A 21,130-nucleotide genomic window follows, 5' to 3' on the forward strand; every position below is an offset into this window, starting at 1 on the left:
TTATTTTTGTAGTTTCTAAATTTGTATCGCTAGCGTGTGATGTTGAGGCTACCGATTTTGAAAAATTCGCTTTTAATGAGCTAGAATCTTTTGATGTATTTTTAGTGACATTTCTTAATATATTCGGTTGAGATGTAGATGATTTCTGTGGCTGTGGAAATTTTTTTGTTCGGGTTCCTTGAGCAATCACACTATGATCTAATTTCGGCCGTTCTTTGTTTGTTTTTGAACCAAGGGGTCGTCCAGGGCCCTTGATCATCTTAGGTACATCTGGTTCTGATTTGATCATGCTTCTTGGTTTTGTTACTCCTATTATTTCCTTCGAGGTTGTTGGCAATGCTTTAAATTTGATCGTCGTTAATTTGGGTGCTCTTACTATTCCTTTTCTCTGACTTTGTAATTCTGTTTTCTTCTTTTCCTCTATTTTTTTTCGACCCATCATCATAACTCTTGGTAATGGTATTCCATTGTTTATATTATTTTCTGCATAAAGAAATGGTCCTACTGGGTTTCTAGATAATGCATCAGCGTTGGTATTGAGTCTTCCTGGTTTGTATTTAAAAGTGTATTCATAATCGGTGAATTCAAACATCCAGCGCATCAAACGCTGACCTGGGTCTTTTCTTGTATGCATCCAATTCAATGGCCCATGATCGGCTACGAGAACGAATTTATTTTCTAATAAATACGAACGAAAGTGATGCATTGCATAAAGTGTGGCTAGACATTCCTTTTCAGTCGTAGAATAATTTATTTCGGCTTTATTTAAAGTTATTGAAAGGTAAGCGACAGGATGGTCAAACCCATTTTTTTCTTGACTTAATACCGCTCCAATCGCATAGTCAGATGCATCTGTTGTTAACTTGAATGATTTACTAAAGTCGGGGAATTGTAAAATAGGCTCTTGGCATAGGTGATCCTTTAGTATTTGAAAAGTCTTTTCCTGCACTTCAGTCCATTTAAATTTTTCTCCCTTTTTTAATAAATCTGATAATGGTTTAGCTATTACTTCTTTTCGCAAAAATTCAACTTTATCTGGTTGGAGTACCATGTTCGCTGATCTTAACCGATCGAAAATTAACCTAACTTTACGCTCGTGACCAACTAGATTTTTTGCGTAAATAATAATATCATCTAAATACACTAGCATTTCAACATTCAATAAGCCTCTCAATATGAGATCCATTAGTCGTTGGAACGTGGCAGGTGCGTTTTTCAGGCCTTCGGGCATTCGTCTATAGTGGTAATGTCCATGGGGTGTCGTAAATGCTGTTTTATACTTATCATGTTCATCCATGGGAATTTGTTGGAATCCACTTGCCAAATCGAAAACTGAAAAATATACGGCTCCTCCCAACTGGTCCATAATATCTGCGATATTAGGCGATGGATATGCATCACTAATGGTCTTTTTATTAAGTTCTCGGAAATCAATTACTACCCTTCATCTTGGGTTTCCCTGGCTATCAGGTTTTTTAGGGACAATCCAAAGAGGTGAATTATACGGTGATGACGAAGGTTCAATTATTCCATCGTTAAGTTTCTTTGCTACGTGTTCCTCTAAAACTCTTCTATGTACTGGTGGGTGACGATATTGTTTAGTGTTGATAGGGATGTTATTTTCCGTCGGGATTTCGTGTGCGACGAGGTTAGTACACGGTAAAATGTCTCCTGGTAACAAGAAGATTTCTGAGAATTCAGAAATCAATTGATATATTTGGTCTCGTTCTTCCAAGTTTAAATGACCGGTGCGCACGAGTCCTTTTAGGTCGTTTATTCTATCTCATTTATTTTTAACAATTAGTCTTTCATGTTCCCTGCTAGTATCGGGATCAAATTCAGGTGCAATGTATTCGAAAGGTAGGATTTCTCTTGGGTCTATTTCAATCGTAATATCATCCTTATTAGTATTTATTGCCATAATATTACATTGACCGTTCTCATTTTTTACTATTCCTTCTCCTAAACATATGTTATCACACCCTACATCTATTCGCGGTAAGTGTCCTTCAGTTAAATTATTCTCTTTCGAAATTATAATATTCTTGATCGTCTGTTTTATAATAAGATTCAAAACTAAATAAAGTTTAAAGTGTACTTTAATAAATTTGGTTTTTAAAGGGTTTTAAAGGTAGTGAAATTCAAGTACAAAGTTCTGTTTAAGTTGCTACATTTGTATAAAAATTTATTAACAGATTCCAGTTTTTGTCATTGTTTCTCATAAAATTTTTAAAATAACTATATTCAGCGTTGTACTTAACAAGTAATTTAAACAAAAGATAGTTTTTTTTATAATATTAAAATTAATAATGTTACATTAAAAAATCACACAGTTTTAATGCGAGAATTAAATAAAAAAAAGTCATTAATTGTAACATTGACGAAATTCCTTGTTAACAATAAAAATTACTACCTCGCATTAACATGATTTTTTACAAATTATCATCGACACTTTATTATTTAGATTTAAAAAAAATGGATTTTGGACATTAAGATTGTTTATCTGTATTAAAAAAAAAAAACAAATAAAGTTACAATGCTGTTAAAATTAAACAATTGTTTTATCACCTTTAAATTATTCTGGACAGTAAAAAATCATTTGCTATACAACGATAATTTGAATATAGCCTTAGGGCGATGATAAACCGTTGAAAAAGATTTTTGAAAACAATATATATCTATTATTCCATATACTTAATGTATGTATGAAATGAATATTTGAGTAACAAAATTTTGTTGTAAGCAGGACCATTAAATAAACCTTAGTTTTTTAGTAAAACCATTAATGCATTTTTTTGTCTTCCGTTTCATACAACGGTAATTTTTTGACAAAGCATTTCGTAATTCAAAGCCAAAAAGTTGATAAAAACGTAAATAATTAATTACAACAGTGTTAATGAAGTTGATACCAATTATCAGACAGAAATAATCATTGCACGATTAGTATCCTAATTAACACAAAGCACAGCTCAAATGAATACTTATAAAATGTAACCCAATCCTAGAAAACAAAAAAAAAATCTATCAGGGATAAAATAGGAAGGTGCAAGGTGATTTGAACGCATGGCACCAGACAGTAGTTTGAAATGCACAAGAATGGTTCAGATTTATGCTTTTCATAAATTTTCAACGTAAATTAACGGTTCTCGTTCAATCGATCTGATCACATCAGTGTAGACTGATTCTCATTTTTGGGTACCCTCTATAGTTTGAGTTTTTTGGATGTCATTTATGTGGTAGCTGAAATGTAGTGTGTTAACAAAAATTTTAACACTTAATTCATTGGAATAAAGTACTGAATTTTTTTGAGAAATATATTTACTTATTTTTACAGTCACTGATTAGAAAGTTGACAGTTTTTTTTTTTTTTTTTTTTTTTTTTTTTCAACATCAGATTTAATGTAGTAAATGAAAGTAAAATTAAAAAAATTTTAAGCAAAATTAATGAGGTACTATTGTAAAAAAAATTCAAATTTATGTAAAAAATTTGATTTTAAGTGTAATTTTTAAGACTTTTATTAGTGTTGAATCAAAGTTTACAGTAAGTTACAAAAAAATGAAAAATGGTGGACCTAGTGTGGTAAATACTTATTAAAGACTTTTGAAACTTGGAAAAAAGTAAATGATTCAATGTTCTCTGTAAAATTAAAAAATGAATCTGTTTACCACTTTTTTTTACTTGAGCCAATGGTTTGAAAAATACATTTGAATATTTGTGTTATTTATTAGAGTGTTTATAGATATCATTCAAAACTCGAAATTAGATATAAAATATACGCTTGAAATTGCAATTTAAAATCATTATATTTGCTGTATCATTTAAATATGCATTTTTTATAAGCCTTTTATCTAGCATTTTATACAAGTAGAAGTATAGGTAAACTTGACATATTTTCTTATGTCTGATACATTTTTTTGGTAACTTATATATTCTAGCAAAATAAAAAAAATAAATGAAAAAAAAACCTAAGACATATTGTTTTTACAATCTGATGTACATATAAATTTTATTCAAAATTTTCAATCTGTTTGACTGTTGTTAGCTGCGTAACATCTGCCATTTTTAATTTGAGAAGGTGACAAAGTTCTTTGTTATTGATCTCAAAAACAAAAGTATGTTGGTTAAAAACATACTGTCGAATTAAAAAAAATTATCAAGAGTAAGTATGAACATTCAGCGTTGATCACTGCGTCTTAGCCGCCATTTCTATGATATATACTGACATGTTCAAGAAACTTGAAGAACAACCATAAATAAGAATAAACTTAAAAACTTTGATTTACTTAAAAATTTTTAGGGCATGCGAATCTAAAGAATTTCTTATACTTTTCAGGCTGCTGTTAATCAAATGTAGTGTACAAGGTGATAATAAAAATATTAAAAAATATACATAGAAAGGATACAAATAATTAAATCAAAATGTCTTATTTATACAAATTCAACGAAAAATTAAAATTTAAGAGATACTGTGAAAAAAAGGCTTAGAATCATTAATATTAGGCTATAGAGAAAACAGTAATGCCGATTCAGAGCTGGAGTGGCCAGTGACTAAAAAACTAACAGCTAAGATTAAGAAATTAATATTGATCAAAAGTAAGCTGATAATGTAAAGTAAAGACAAAAAGAGAAAGAACATTAATTATAATTATGAAAAACCAATAAACAAACATAAATAATGTTATAACATTATACATGTGAAAAGTAGAAAGTATGGACAAAAAACAAAAACTATGGGTACATCGTTGACAACCCAGACAATATTACAGAAAATAATACCAAAACTTATAAATATTATTTGGACACTTTACATATTAAAGTTACAAAATTTTTTAACCCTGTCAAGCAATCTTAACCATGAAAGTTGAATGTATAATAGTATAATACTTTGTCGTGATAGTTGTAAATATAAATGAAATAATGAAAGTCACGTAAATACAGTTTTATAATTATGTATAAATATTTTTATTATCATCTTGCTATTTAGTACTTAGACCATTGCCATTTTTGTTTAAAAAAATAAACAATTTTAAAAAAAAGTTATTATGTGCGAAATTTTTGTCTACAGACATATTTCAAGCTCAGCAGCCCCCCACTATCAGACTTCGGAAGGTCTTTTCGCAATAAATTTTTTTTTCATTTTTCAAGCATGCTAATAAAAGTAATTCAAAGCCGGTGTAAAGGAACTCCTAATAAACAAAAGCGCTTTTGAAAAATTTATCTAAGTTGACCTGTAAAGCCTGAAAAGTCTTGTACCTGCTAAGCGTGCAGTCCAAGATTTTGAGTTTTCTGAGTTTTTTTTACAAACAATTACCATGAGTAATTAAGCATTAAAGGACAAGTTTGTATAATGTAGTCAAGTGTATTTAAATTTTAAAGTTAAATTTTCAAGTTAAAATGATTGCAAAATAACCTGTAGTTGCGTAAAACGTAAGTTCCTAATTTACCAGCGCTACTATTTTTTATTGCACTCTCAAATATATTCTAGGCATTCAGTTTAAACAAAACTTAGCGGAAATATTTGTATGTACTCAAGTTACATAATAGGCTTTTTTTTTTAGTCGTTTGTGTATTAAATATCAATTTTTTTTTTACCGTATCAAAATATAGATTTCTTATGATATTTTACCCGAGCCACAGTTTCCAGAAAGAGTTTTAACTCAAGATTTATCAGGGTTAATTTTGAAGTTTAAAAAATTATTTTAAAGAACCCGATCATATTTTCCAACGAACAAGGGCAGTTTATTACCGAAAGATCAATTTTTTAAAATTATTCTAAGACTTTTAAAAGTCAAGATAAACGTAAAAAAATGGAAAATGGCGCTTTTTTAATACGAGTAAATTAATGAATAAATAAACCAAGCTAATGTCTGTGTGGTATAAAATCATTTTTTACGAATTTTCAGAAGATTCTGCACAAAAACTAATTTTTTTCGATCTTATCAAGTTTGTCCGTTAAAATAATTTTTTTCAATCTAGGGTACTACATGAAAACCATACCAAGTACGATCGTGGCCGAATTCAGCTGACTTTGAGTAGGAATAGATACACAGAGCAATCCTTAAATCAAGAAAAAGTATAACAATCAAAAACAAACAAAATACTCTATACCTTACAAATGTACTCAAAATCACCAGTAGAGAGAGTATGAGCTTCCAAGCAAGTGTCAAATTAAGCATTAAGGTTCTAAGTTTAATTGTAATCATTGCAACCTTTTGGATTGGAATGAATATATGAGAGACGAACACAACATTGAAAAATATGGCTGGCACGAACTGCCACTCTCATATAGAACTACTCCATGCTTTGGCGTAGTCCCGTACACGGAAGATTGTTGTTACTAGAATAAGCTATACCAAAAGTGATAAGCATAGAAAAATAACGTACAGGTCTTGAGATTTCTGCAACCAGTCTCACATTTTTACATACTTGTCTGGATCACTGAAAAACCTGTGACTAGTCGGTTTTATTACTATACTAGTACAAGTTTTTCAATAGCTTTGGTACAGAATTTTTCTGTACCATGGATAGTCTATTAAATTTGTATACTGCGCATGGCTTTCTACTGTACCGTCTACCGCGCATAGTACGTGCGCTTATATATAGTGGAGATATGTATATATATATATATATATATATATATATATATATATATATATATATATATATGCATACTTGCATACATGTATGGGATTGTCATTGTTATTTTGGCTCAATATGTAAATTGTTCTTTGCAAGTGGAAACCAATTATTATACGTAACAAGAAAGTGACTACAAGTGCCAACTGCACTTATCATTATATCTTGTTAGATTCGTATCAATATATTCATTTTTATATTATGTTATGGTGGATATACTGAAATCCTAACCCCTTGAACTTTTACAGCTACGTATGTAAATAAATATATATATATATATATATATATATATATATATATACTGACATTCTGAATGCTCCCACTGTCCGACTAACTTTCTGTACTGGTACAGGAAAAACCCGTACCACGTATCAGATTTTGACGTACTAAGCATAAGGTTCAGCTATACTCAATAAGGTACTTTAAAGTATACTACCGTACCAAATATACCTGTACCAGTACACATTTTTCTTGTACAGAGTATCGAAAATACTTGTACTAACATGTAGAGCGTGTTTTTCTGGTAACAACAATTTTCCGTGTAGCAGTGCCATTCGAAGCCTACTGTACGTACTACGGCGCACCTATTGCATATAAATCTCTCTATATTACTTAATACACATTATCACATGTCAGTGGCTATCATATGTCACCCCCAGCCACTAGGGGACACACAACCTTGATGGTGTTCGTGGAATGGAGTTCGACGTAATCCACTTGTCCATTAGAGAACAGTGTTGTTGGTAGCTGGGATATCCAGCTGCACCAGTTATGACCAGGTTGGTTTAAAGTATGATCTTAACTATTTTATTTTAATGTCATTCGTGAGTCTCTTAGGGTTCAGCTCGTGAGTTTTATTTATTTTTCTTAGTTGGGGAAAATCTTTAACCAAATCATATAGATAATATATTCTTTTATTAGAACAATTTAAAATATTTTATTCTTTTCAATACAGTTTACTCGGGTCACTTTGACAAGGTTCAGTGTTAATTTATTACTAATTATTAACTTATATCTATCACTAATTGTTGTTACTACTGCTTCAAACTTCCCTAATTCTCCGTTTTGGTTCTGCTTTCTCTGCTATTGCCGGAACCACTTTCGGCGGGCCTCCTTTGTTGTACCTCGCTCCTTAGCGTAGTTTAATACTATTGATGTTCTGGAAATGCACCTGAGTTTCCTCAGCCAACACGTTATGCCTTACGTGTACAAGGTACTCATGAGTCAGGGGAGTCAAGAGTGGACTAAAACTTTAGAGGATACGTGACAAACGTAAAAAGAATGATTTTTTCTCTTGATGATACGTTTTTATAGCGTCAGAGCGAGTAAAAGAGGCCTTTGGTTGAATTAGGTCAACCAATTAGCGATGTTCTTGCAGACTGGGTTGACAGCAAAACAGTAGGCTTGCACGATGATGTTACATGTTATGATTTCATGTATTAAGAAATAACAATACAACAGTACCAATCGCATTTTTCTGACAAGGACTATTGAGTTTTTTTGATCAGTGATGATTAAAGCTCGCATCATCAATAAAAAAATGCCAAATATTAGTCCAAATGTGATAAATAAGTTTACAAATTTCGCAATTAATTCTTTTTGGAACTTTACAATGAATTTTGAGTATAATAAAATAATGTGTTGATTACAATTTTTTAATTGGTATACATTATTAGAAATGGACAATCAATGCGGAAGTAAACTACCCATTCATACATACAATATAATTTATGTACACATACATGTAACGGATAATTTTAATACATACATGCATTCTTACAACAAGACTAGACGTATTACATGTCAGCATATTATAAAACATTCACCTTAAAGCTGATACACACACACGCATATAAGAGACGTACGAGCTTCACTTGTGATATGAGCTTGCTGTATGTACACAATACGTCTTATATGAAATTTACGGATGAATTGCGTTCTTACTTTCAATATGATTCATCTATATTCACTAGAGATGTAACATACGACTCCCAGCTCTATGCTCCATGCACTGCTGATGATCGACTTTGACATGTGGTACTTTGCTCGGGGAAATAATGACCAGACTTACCTAATTTTCTTGCAGGTAGCTTCGATTTCATGTCCACGCCTCCTGGTAGATCCTACTGAACTGAAGTGAAAAGCTAAGATATTTTGATAAAACTTTAAGTTTATTTATTGCTATTGCTACTGATTTTTTAAAATTAAAAACTATACTAAAACCAACTAGGAAGTATCAAGAATCAGTATGTTAAATTTCAGCAAGATCGGTCAAGCTGTTTTCGCGATTAGCGATTATAATGGTTTGAGCGATTTTGCTTCAGGTATCAGTAAAATTAAAGTAAGAAAATTACTGAAATCATAAACCGTGCCCTGAATTATATACAGTACCAGCGGTAGCACATTACTAAAAGCACTCACGAGCTATACTACATTGTGTTGAACAAAATTTTTTAACGAACTATGTAGCTTTCAACAGTTACTAAGAAGCAGCCTATTCAACCTCAATATTTTTTTATATGGCTTACATTTCACAATACTTGAGCTACGTGATGTGAAACGATGTTCTGAATGGAAAAGTTTGTGAATGGACCTAGAAAAAACATATATAAACTTGAAAAAACAAGCAGACTATAGAAATAATATTCGGCATAGTGTTCACATAAAAATTAAAAAAAATTATTTTGAAACACTGGAAAAGTAGTAGAAATAGTAAGCATATTTAATTATTTAAAACCTTTACAATGAACCATAAAAAATAATTTACACGATAATACTTCAGTAAGAGAAATTACAAATCACTCGTGATCCAGCAGTTGAAATACAAAATGGCAATTACCAACTATATTAACAGAATTTCTAAAGATTTATATTGAACAAATATGTGGCTGGAAGTACGACAGTTTGTATTAGGACGAAAAATTTGCCAAACTGAAAAACCTATACGTGTTAGAAATAAACAAGTCATCCTCATCACGAACAGTTGCAAAAATTTATACATACTTTTAATTTAAAACTGGCTTACCGAGTATTTCATTTTATTTTCAGTCTAAAGAACAACTGTTTAAGAAACTGCAAAAACATTAACATATGAGAACATGTATTGAAGCGTTGAATGAACTACTGCTACTATCCAAGCATGGTATCCATTCTGTGAACAAAATCGTCAAAGTTTGTCATAGTTAAGAGTTGAGACAAAAACTGCAACACGTGATCGTTAACGTTGCATCTCAGACCATGAGCACCTCAGTACTCTTTTATAGTCATCTGTTTCAACTTAATTGCCTCTATTCCAAACAGATTATAATAAAGCTTGGGTTGAATAATTTCTTGAAATACTAGATGTATGTTTTTTTTAAATTTTGATTAAAAGCAGCTCTAAGGTATGCGATTAACAAAAATGTTATGGAGTAAGTCTGTTAGTAAGGTAAATACTCTTGCTGATATACTGCATGCCCTTAAATGTTTTATTAAACCTATAATAATGAGCGTAATTTTTGACAATATGATCATTGATATAATAAAATCGTAAACTTGGCTTTATCACATTATATCATGTTAAATTGTACTTTGTGCTGCCAGTAACTTCTTGTAAAGTTGTTTGACCATGATAATATCCCGAGGTTGTTAGGTGGTTTTGTCAACTCCAAATTTTGTTAAGCAATTCTCACAATTTACTTCATTAATGTCAACAGTCACTCTACTTAGCAATGGTAGCTGGGGTCTATCTGACTTAGTACTAAATCGGTCTAATTTTTTTTTTTACCGGGTTACCGCGACAGCTGTTAGACCAAGTCACCGGGGTCACTCACTCACCACCTATGTGTGGGGGTGTATTGCCGCACCTATTTTCAAACCTTTTTACTGATTTTATACCTAATCCATGGGCACAGTGCGAGTATCTCCGGTGAAACATCTTGCCAGTAAAGCTGACACTTTCTGCACCAACGGTGCATCGGGTCCACTCGCCACTGTGTAGCCTTTCCCCGAAAAGGACTCCATATTTCAGGACGTCCACTCCTCGCCGGTAAAGCCAGTGCTCTCTGCTGAAGCATCAGATCCAGGCTAATTAGCATCTCCGGAGAAGCCCCATGTTTTAGGGACCACTCCTCGCCGGTAAAGATAGCGATCCCTGCCTGGCGCATCGGATCTGCTAACCTCTACCTATAGCCCTAACACTGTTTTGTAATCACCCAGGCCCGAAGACCTGTGGAGCAAGGAAAAAACCCTGGAATAACTCTGAAGGAAAATTCCACTGAAAAACTCGCCCCGAAACAGCTGAGATTACATAAGAATTTTTTTCGATAAAAACAGTTTAAAAAAAGATTAGCGTTCACCGGGAATCGAACCCATGACCCCTAGAATAGCGTTGTATCAGTAACAAGCACGTTTACTACTGAGCCAACGCCGCTCCTACATCGATCAAATTGTAAATATGATATATACTAGAAATCCATTTTGTAGGTGTGATAACCTTACTCTTAGTCACTTTTAACTAACTAAGGTTTTGGTTGCCATGTTGCCTTTAATGATGGTTTGAGTGGTAGTTTTAGTTGAGGTTTGACCTTGGGATTTAATAATTGCCAAGCCTTAATTCTTTCGGTTATGGTTAGGTCATGTGTGCTATTATCTTGGAGATTTGGGGTAGCTATGTTATCTTTTAGAGCAGCTGTTGCTGTAATCCTCATTAGTTTTTCTTGTAAAGGCTGTCTGTATTATTAATTCGAGGCTTTAGAGTTTTATCTTAGATTTACTATTGCAATTGTAAAATTTCATTTCTTATTACATCTTCGACGTAGCAATTCTTAATTGATTGCTGTACCGTTTATCTGTAAAGATGTGGGGATACGTAATTTTAAATATAACAACAAGTTTAAGTCTCTATCAGCGATAAAAATTAAAAAAAAGACTTAAGCAAAGTACGTGGACGGCTATTTCTTCTTTAAAAAAAAATTATTGTTAGTTTGAGAATCGAAAAAACACAATTTAGTGCGGACAATTTTTAAAATGAAAGAAATAATCATGAATACACTGTCATTGGTCGAAGAAGCTCCTAAGATAAAATATTGACAACAGATTATTCTATCTCTCTCTCTCTCTCATACATACATACATACACACACACACACTTACTAACCCACTCACACATACTCACGCACTTAAACGAACAAATTTTTGTGATACACTTACTTGAGATCGAGATTGCATGGAGTGTCTAATTATGCAATAGCTGGATAGGATTTCAAGAAGAGGTAATCAAACACTAAAAAAAAAACAACATTAAGTAAGAAAAATTTAAGTTTAATATGAAATAATTCTTTCTAAATTCAAATCCATACTGTAATACTTATAGCTTAAAAAATACGTCTTTTTTAAAATTAAATAGTCCGGACACTATAAACGGTTGTTGATTTTTATTATGTAATGTAATGCATCTGCTTACTACTCATACATATAATTAATTAATGAGAACAGGCTACAGTGTCAGCCGTGAGCTAAAGTTGACGCTCTCATGACGCGATGCATATGTATAGACGCAATAATTAATGTAGGTAAGTACATTTACAAGCAGTGAGGTCAAATTTTAGAAACATCAAGTGTGCAGAACTAAACACTGCCGCATAGGTATAATAAAGTGAAGTTAAAAATTATGCTTGATATCATAAAATATTTAACCTTGTTCACTACAATTATGAAACTGAATAACATATGTGCGACATAGTATCCTCACAACTGTTTTTTTCGTACGTAAAAGCTTTTTGTTAGAAGTAGCAGTTTGTTGATTTTACTCATACTAAACGATTAATCGTTATTTTTGGAAGAGTACTCATTAGATTTTTTTTTAGCCGTAATATTGCCATTAGATCCACACATAATCAAGATGAGTCAATTTCTGAAAAATGCCACCGACTAAAATCTGAAATTGATGACCTTATGAACCAAATAAACGCAATCAAGGAATTGGTAAGTGTCATTGGTTTTATTATTGCAAGAATTATTTCTGAATATCTTGTTGTATCTGTTTTTGAATATGTTCATTCATATCAAATACTTATAATTGTTATTAATATAGTTTACGGTAACCTATTGTGATCTGTCGATTCAAGGAACTGATTTTATTGATACAACTCAACCAGTGATTTTAATAACTAGAACATAGTTTGATCATCTACCTTAATGACTAGGACGAAAGTCGACCATTTCATTAAATGACCGGAATACAAGTCGACTCTTTTTATCAAAATGGGACAAAACACGATAACTGCGTTAAATTTGTGTAAAAATAATATTTTGTTGTTATTTTCTTACTCAGTAACTTCTTTACGTATTTATTTTCAAGTGTACCATCTTTTGGATGGAGACCAACATTAGTAAATAAAATTTTGTTTAAGTTGTATAGAGAGCTCAGAGCAATTTTTTTTAAAGTAAGTGTAGTTTAAAGTACTGCTTGTTAAATAAATAAATAACTTCTCATTTTACAGCCGATCTTCACTTTAATTCGTTACAAACGTGACACTTTTTTCAGATGCATGTCCAACAAGATTCCTTAAAACATAGTCTACTAAAGTATATGATACCAAAACAGCTATCACGTTTTTAACTAATTACAAAAAAAAGTAAAGATCGATTATAAATGTTGAAGTGCACGACTGTATCGATAGGCTGTAGGCATGCGCGAGCGTATGTGTGCCATAGGAGAGACATGTACAGCGCCAGTCAGGTGTGAGCCAGTTCTGATTTGACCATAGTCAAGTTCACACGCAACATTTAGCTCTCCTTGAATTTTATAAAGTCTGTGCACACATAAAGTCAGTTATAGTCAGTCGTCAGTTAGTTTTTGTCAAGTCAATTAAGTAAATCATTTAGTTAAATAAATCTATAAAGTCGTCTCCTCATTTCCTCAACCTATAGCCCTTCAGGTTATGGGCCCAGCACGCTTCACTGCGCTTTTCTCTCGTGTATGTTATTCTTTTTCGTGGCCCTGGGAGGAAAAATGGCTTATAGGAAACCAGCTCTGGCTGAGGCGAAGAGCGAGAAGATCGCGACTTCAGTTGAGGAGGAGCTCCCGGTAACCGGAACTGAGAATGAGGCCGTGGCGATGGTGTTGCTTCCAGAATCACCCGAGGCGACAAACACAGCTTCGTTTATTGTAAGAGATGTCGGTAAGTTGCAGTGTTGTTATCAAATATTGTGTCGGATCTCGAAGACAGTGCTACGGCGTGAGGACAGGAAAAGGTCAGCGAGTTCTTAGAAAAACTCGAGAAAATATAACTGTCTACTTGCATGTTACGACAAAAGCGCTTCAGGCACATGTTCAGTTGTTCTTCGGTGTGGAAGAAGGACAAGGGGAGGTAATAAGTGGAGTCAGATCAGAGAATTTCTCTCCCTCTCCGTCTTACTAACATGAGACCACATGGTCTCTCTCGCACGCATTGTATAGTATTGCACGACTTCTAACCACAAAATATTTCTCTTTCACGTTCCTCTATAATAATCGTGCGCGTGCCCGCTCAGTGTTTTGTTTTGCCTCAAATAAAGGCAGAAAGGCTGATACGTAAAATCTCCGGGCTCGATACAACAAAGTCAGATATTTCATATTAAATATTAAAAGGGCAGAAGGAAGGGAATAGAAAGGCTGCAGAGGAAAGAAAGAAGACGGAAGAAGAAAGGCAGGAAGGAGAGCGGATAAGGGAGGAATTTTATGCGGTCCTATAAAATTTCGACCAAAGGCTGAACATGTGGAATGAGAGGCTCGTAAAACTTGAGGCACTGGCCAACTCCAGTCCCCTCTCACACTCCACGCCAAGACCCGAAAGAAATCAGATTAAGTCAGAAGGCCTGGCAAAAGCTGCTGGAGGCCGACCCATGAGGGTGGCGTTGACAGCGTCATGACCCCGGGATCGCCTTCGGTACTTCAAACTGCAACTACTGGGACCAAATGGCCGATAAATGCCCGAAGGCTGGAACTGGGCTTAAAAAGTGCTACACTTGTGGCACTTTTGTAAATGACATACCAGCCCACAAGAAGTACAGTCCAAGATGTGGTGAGTAAATTAAGTCAGATTCATGGGATTTTAAAAAGCAGGGGCGTGGAAGTCGAGGGCATCAAGGTGGCCGCAGACGTGGTTATAGCAGTGATTGCCCAAGTCCTGGAACTTAAGACATAAAGGGGACTCTAGCAATTTCAGAGATAAAAAAGACATCAAAAGGCAGAAAGTGTCTGACCAAGGCCGAAATAAATAAAAAAAAAAAAAAAAAAAAACGCGTTGGGATCGAATAAAGGCAAATCTCTGACGTTAATCGAGCCCCTTAAAACTCTGTTTTCAAACTCTGCGGATTGGGTAAATAATATAGATTTCGATTGAACTAATAAAATTAAATTGATTGCTGATTCAAGAGTGATCGATCACTTTACTAAGTCGGAAAAATTACTTTAAAATCTTGTCAAAAGAAAAATTGGAAAATTAAATGTACAAACTCAGACTCATCTGCAGATTTGAGAACGGAGGGAGTGGGAAGTTTGCTACTTAGGAATAGTAGTAACGAGGTGGAGTTGAACGGGGTAGTTTGTGCTCGGGACTTGGTTGAAAATTTACTCTCCTTACGAAAATTTGCTGACATGGGTGTGTCCATCTATTTAGATGATTAAGAAATTAGCTTTTTTGGTCCTGTTACAAAAAACGTCTGGATATAAGGAATATACCAAAAATCGTACTTGACAGTCAAATTCATAAGGTCGTATAGCATAAGAAAGTTTTACCAAAGACCGATCGGAAGTATTAAAATAATGAAAATACTAACGGCAGAGTCAGAAGCACAGACTGGTCCTGAAAAGTCAGCTTTGGAATACAGTATAACTGATGAGTTGGGGAGCTCGATTAGAATGACTGAAAAAGGTGACAGTTCCTTGGTCATATGTTTTTGATACAAGATAGGAAGTTTCATGATGTCGGAATAGCAGAAACTGAGTTAATAAACGAAGTGCAGAGCTCTTTTACCGAAAAGTATAAAGCATTTAAAGATAACTACGGGGAAATGTTATGGCATGTCAGATTGGGACATGCGTCTTTGGGATATCTCGGAGAGCTGCAGAAAGCATATCTGGAAACAAAAAGTCTGAAGGAGGCTGTTTTAGTGACGAAATAAGGGCGTGTGACGTGTGTCTGAAGACAAAGTCTCAAAAATTTCCTTTCCCCTCCGTGCGAGAAAGAGCAGCCAGACTACTTTAGATTATTCATTCAGACACAATGAGAGTTATAAGTCCGTCATCTTTTCCGAAAAGGTACAAATTTATCCCTGTATTTATTGATGACTTCTCGAGATTTGCCACGACGTACCTCATGAAAAACAAAAGTGATACGGGTGAATGCTTAGAAGATTTCGTCAAAGGCTGTAAAAATTTGTTAGTATATGATACTAATGTGTGTTATCTTAGGTCAGACTAGGGTAAAGAATTCACGGGAGGATCCACCCGAAAGGTGTTAGACAGTCTTGGAGCAAAACTCCAGTTGAGCCGTCCAGATACCCCCGAATTAAACGGCACGTCGGAAAGACTACATAATACAATTCAAATGAAAGTCAGAGCTCTCATGTATGATTCGGGACTCCCGGAAAACATGTGGGACTTGGCCTTGAATGCAGCAGTTTTTGCTTACAATCGCATTCAACATCGTTCAAATAATATGGAAATCTCTTCGGCGAAGCTTGTGCCAAACAAAAGGATAGATATAAGTTAGATGAAAAGATTTGGTTGTGTCTCCTATATAAGAGTTCAGAGAAATACAGACACAAAATTCCAGGCCAAAGGAAATAGAGCATTTATGGTGGGTTACACACCTACAGGGCTGCTTCGCCCTGACGAAGGAAAATTCTACGAGAGTAGGGACGTCATATTCAACGAACGTTTTGGACATGGAGACATATATGGCAAAAGTTTGATCAAAAACTGGGAGAACGTGACAGTAGTTATAAAACTAGATGAGTGGTTTTTGATCTTCGAGAAAGAAAGGTAAGAGATGACAACATCGGAGGGAGAGCCTCCAGTTGTACGAAGAAAACCTGGAAGGCCGAAAAAGTCAGTCGAGTTAGAAGCAAACATGGCAGATACAAACCTGAAGTGTAAAAATCCAGTTATAGATGTCAGTTTTGCGGGTTTGGGTGTTGCTGACGATCTCATAAAAAATCTTACTTTCAAAAAATATGATACAGATATGGCAGATAAAGATACGTCTGCAGAAGATCTCACTCACTTTCTGTTACTGGCTGAAATAAATGTATACAGAAGCAATAAAGGCAGCGGATCGGAAAGGCTGGATTCGAGCGATACAAGATAAGCTTGATTCAATGGTGAAAAATCATGTATTGATTCTTTTAGACAGACCTGTGGGTCTCATAAACGGCAGACGCCCAAATATAATTGACTCGCGCAGCGTACTTAAAGAAAAGATCGACTCTCGAGGGCAGAAAAAATACAAGGCACGGCTGATAATTCGAGGATTCCAAGACAAAAATGAATACGATTTGCCAGAAACTTGTGCCCCGATGTCGAGACTGACCTTGATCAGAACGGTTCTAGCTCTGGAAAATAAACTAAATCTAAATACATGCCAGCTAGACGTAAAAACAGCTTTTTTGAATGGTACTCTTAATGATGAAATATATATGGAGATACCAGAAGGTTTGAACTGCACAGATGAAGAACGTCAGAATAAAGTCTGTAAGCTGCAAAAGGCCTTGTATGGGCTAAAGGTGAGTCCTCAAAAATGGCATTAAAGATTTTTGGAAGCAGCAATTAAAATGGGTCTGAAGTCACACATTTTAGTAGCATGCCTGTTTACTTGGCGCGAGGCAGATAAACTTCTTATTTTAGTTCTTTTTGTTGATGATATGATTATTGCAAGTAAATATCCAAATCGCTTAAAGTCTGTTAAAGAAAGTCTGCAAAGCGCATTTGAGATGACGGATCTCGGTGGAGTAGAATCTTTTTTAGGTATTGAAGTCAGAAGAGAAAGGGAGAGGCAGGTCTTAACTTTGATTCAGACTGATTATATAGATAAAATTTTGGCTAAATTTGGATTCGACAATTCAAAACCCGTGAAAACTCCCATAGTCACTGGACACGTGTTGAATCAACAAAGAAAACAAAGAAAAAAATCTGAAAGGCAGGATGATTGAAAGGAGACAAGATCGACAGAAAATTTTCCCTACCGAGAGGCTGTGGGCTGTCTATTATACGTAGCTAATACTGTTCGTCCAGACATCAGCTATGCTGTAAATGTACTCAGTTGACATCGAATAAATCCAACTTATGAAGATTGGAACATGGTCAAAAGAGTATTCTGGTACTTGGCAGGCACTAAATCTTTTGGTCTAATGTTCTTAAGAAGGCAGGACAACTTATAAGCATTTTTGGATGCTAGTTTTGGTGATTGCAAGGGCTCTCTGATCACGAGTGAGTATGTCATCAAACTCTTATTCGGAGATTTTTTAGCCTGGAGAATGTACAAGCAGACTTAGGTAGCATTTTCAACATGTCAGACTGAATACGTGGCACTAAGTGAAGCATGTAGAGAATTGATGGCAGTAGACAATTCTCTCAAAATCATCCTCCACAAGACTTGTTGTCCGGCTGATCTAAATTGCGATAAATTCGAAAATAAGTGGAAGCGGGAAATTGAGACATATGACAGAAATTTATGAACACTATGTCAAAGAATGTGTGACTTGTGGCAGAGTAAATGTAAGGTGGTTAAGTACTAAAGAACAAACGGCAGACATTTTTACAAAACACTTCACAAAGTCTGTGCTCACATAAAGTCAGTTATAGTCAGTCGTCAGTTAGGTTTTGTCAAGTCAGTTAAATAAATCACTTAGTTAAATAAATCTATAAAGTTGTCTCCTCATTTCCTCAACCTATAACCCTTCAATAAAATTTAAAACCATCTATTTCTTTAACCAACATGACGTGGATCTTCATTCAGTAATGACCAGTGTTTTTGAATTTAAGATTTGCTACTTGTCTGCATAAACTTTTTGTAGTTGACTTTTTGCTTTAGTTTGCTACAATCAGTCCATAAGTACATACACGCTTTATTAATAAAAGCTAAATGTATTTGTTGGAGTCAGTTCCTTAAGAAAGTAAAAGATGAGGTTTTTGAATATTGATAACAATAGCAAAGATTAAAAAATAGTTTCGTAGTTAAATAAAAATCGTAAGTTTTATGAAAATAAGATTCTTTTATTTGCCCAATCCATGTACGCAAACATTTAAAAAACACATTTAGTATCAATTTTAAACTCTTGAAATTACATATACTATATTAATTAGTAGGTATATGACTCTGATGCTTGTAGGTAAACTAGAAATTTAATACGACCAATAGATGAATAAGCGAGTGTTGATACATTTTTATCATTGTATCAAGAGGCGCATATGTATAGATGGCGACCCTTTTTATATAAGCACTCTATATTTTCCATACATGCCCTTTTTTCAACATCTAATAGACTAAAGATTTATAATACTAAATCACATAATCTCTTTTTCAAAAAATTTTCTTTAGAAATGAATAAGAATAAAAAAAATATTTTCCCTTCGTGCGAATCGAACACATAACCTCCTGTTTACTATACAGTTACTCTACCACTGGAGCTACTGAGGAGCCGTACATTCACTCGCACCGTAAGTTTAGATAAGTTCTCATTCTTAATTTTAAAAGCTGTCTTTCACCTAAGCTTGTCTTGAAAAAGAAATTATGAGGTTTAGTATTATAAATCTTTAGTCCACTGGATATTGAGAAAAAGGGCATGTATGAAGGATATAGAGTGCTTTTATAAAAAGTGCTGCATTCTATACACATGCGTCTATTGATACAATAATAAAGATGTATCAACATTCGCTTGTATACCTATTGGTCGTACTAAATTTCTAATTTACCTACAAGTATTAGAGTCATATACCTACTATTTAACTTTAAATTTAGCTTTAAAAATTAAGAATAAGTACTTATCTTAACTTACGGTGCGAGTGAATGTACGGCTCCTCAAAAGCTGAAGTGGTAGAGCAACTATCTAGTAAACAGGAGGTTGTGTGTTCGATCCACACCCGGGGAGAATATTTTTCTTATTCTTATTTAATTCTTTAAAAAATTTCTTGAACAAGAAATTATGTGGCTTAGTATTATTAATCTTAAGTATATTGGATATTGAGAAAAAGGGCATGTATAGAGTATATAGATTGCTTGTATGAAAAGTGCCGCCATGTATACATATACGTCTCTTGATACAACAATAAAGATGTATTAACACTCACTTCTTTACTTATTGGTCGTATTAAATTTCTATATTGATAAGTGTATTAGTGCCATTTACCTTCATTTTTTAAAGGTATAGCCTTTTTGCATATTATTTAACAGCAGCGTTGTTACAGGAAGTAACTTATTCAGATTATACCTTGCCTATAAAGTTGATACTTTGTCCTTAAAGGTGGACTTGTTTTGCTGTTAGGCTGATCTCTCAAGGAAAGACTTATCATTAGACCAGTTTAATGCTGTAATAACTTGCGAATCCTACCAAATCATGGGATACGTTGAACTTCAATTTTCATTATAGTGATTTATACTGTATTTACACCGCTCTAAACTTTTGTTTAGCCCCCAAATCAGTCAAATTGTAATAATTGACTACGTATGCAATGAAATTTCGTGCTTATAATATTCAATTAATATTTTTAGTGAACTTTTTTTGTAAAAAGAGCTATTTGTAATTTACTTTAAAACTAGAAGTTAGTAGATTGAAGAAAAAAAAGGTCGGTTTTGCCGATCTTCTTAACTAGATGTCCTTTTTTTATCTTTATATTTTTCGTATTAAATATTCTGAATTAATTGTTTATTCATAAACGAATAATTTAGTGTTCGGCAAGCCTCGATCATTACCAATTTTAAAAGTACCAAATTTTGAAAACTAATAACATAAGTTCATTTGCGCTCATAATTTGATATTTGAATAATCGTTTTTAAAAGTTCTTACTGTGGTAGGATGTCTTTAAAAAAAACTAGTCTATTAAAAATTAACCAAACTAGAAAAAAAGTTTCTTGCGCCAGAGCAGTCACTTGGACCTCTTCGTATATGTATGAGTTTAATTCATGATGTAAGTAATATTATATGACTTATTCAAAACAAGTTACCATCGAATCTCAGTAGCCAAAAAATCATAAGTAAGTAATAAGCGTTTGAATGAAAGTGTAAGTATTATGATGTTATATAAAGAAGTGCTCAACAGATTTTATTCTTCAAATTGACTAACGCATACATCCTGAAAGAAGAGGAGTAGAATTAATTAGGAAACAAATATGTAAATGGAACGTTTACGCCGTATTACCACATAGCTAACGTCATTAATATTTTGAGGATAGGTTATTTTGTATTATTATTCACGTACAAAAAATCATCAACTACATAAATTAATTGATAGCGCGTTGACAGATCCAAGTC

At 33.7% G+C, this 21,130-nt stretch overlaps 1 protein-coding gene across 1 annotated transcript in view; it reads left to right on the forward strand.

The window, feature by feature from the left end:
* Window positions 1-21,130, forward strand: part of DCTN2-p50 (dynactin subunit 2) — a 546,499-nt gene that overhangs the window by 273,373 nt on the left and 251,996 nt on the right. The window contains exon 4 of the mRNA XM_089597711.1: window positions 12,484-12,601. Within this exon, the coding sequence (XP_089453837.1) occupies window positions 12,484-12,601 (118 nt within the window). The remainder of the gene's footprint in view (window positions 1-12,483; window positions 12,602-21,130) is intronic.

Source organism: Copidosoma floridanum, unplaced genomic scaffold (genome assembly GCF_036245765.1).
Source record: "Copidosoma floridanum isolate Cflo_tuat_1 unplaced genomic scaffold, Cflo_Japanese_pri ptg000004l, whole genome shotgun sequence".
NCBI lineage: Eukaryota > Metazoa > Arthropoda > Insecta > Hymenoptera > Encyrtidae > Copidosoma > Copidosoma floridanum.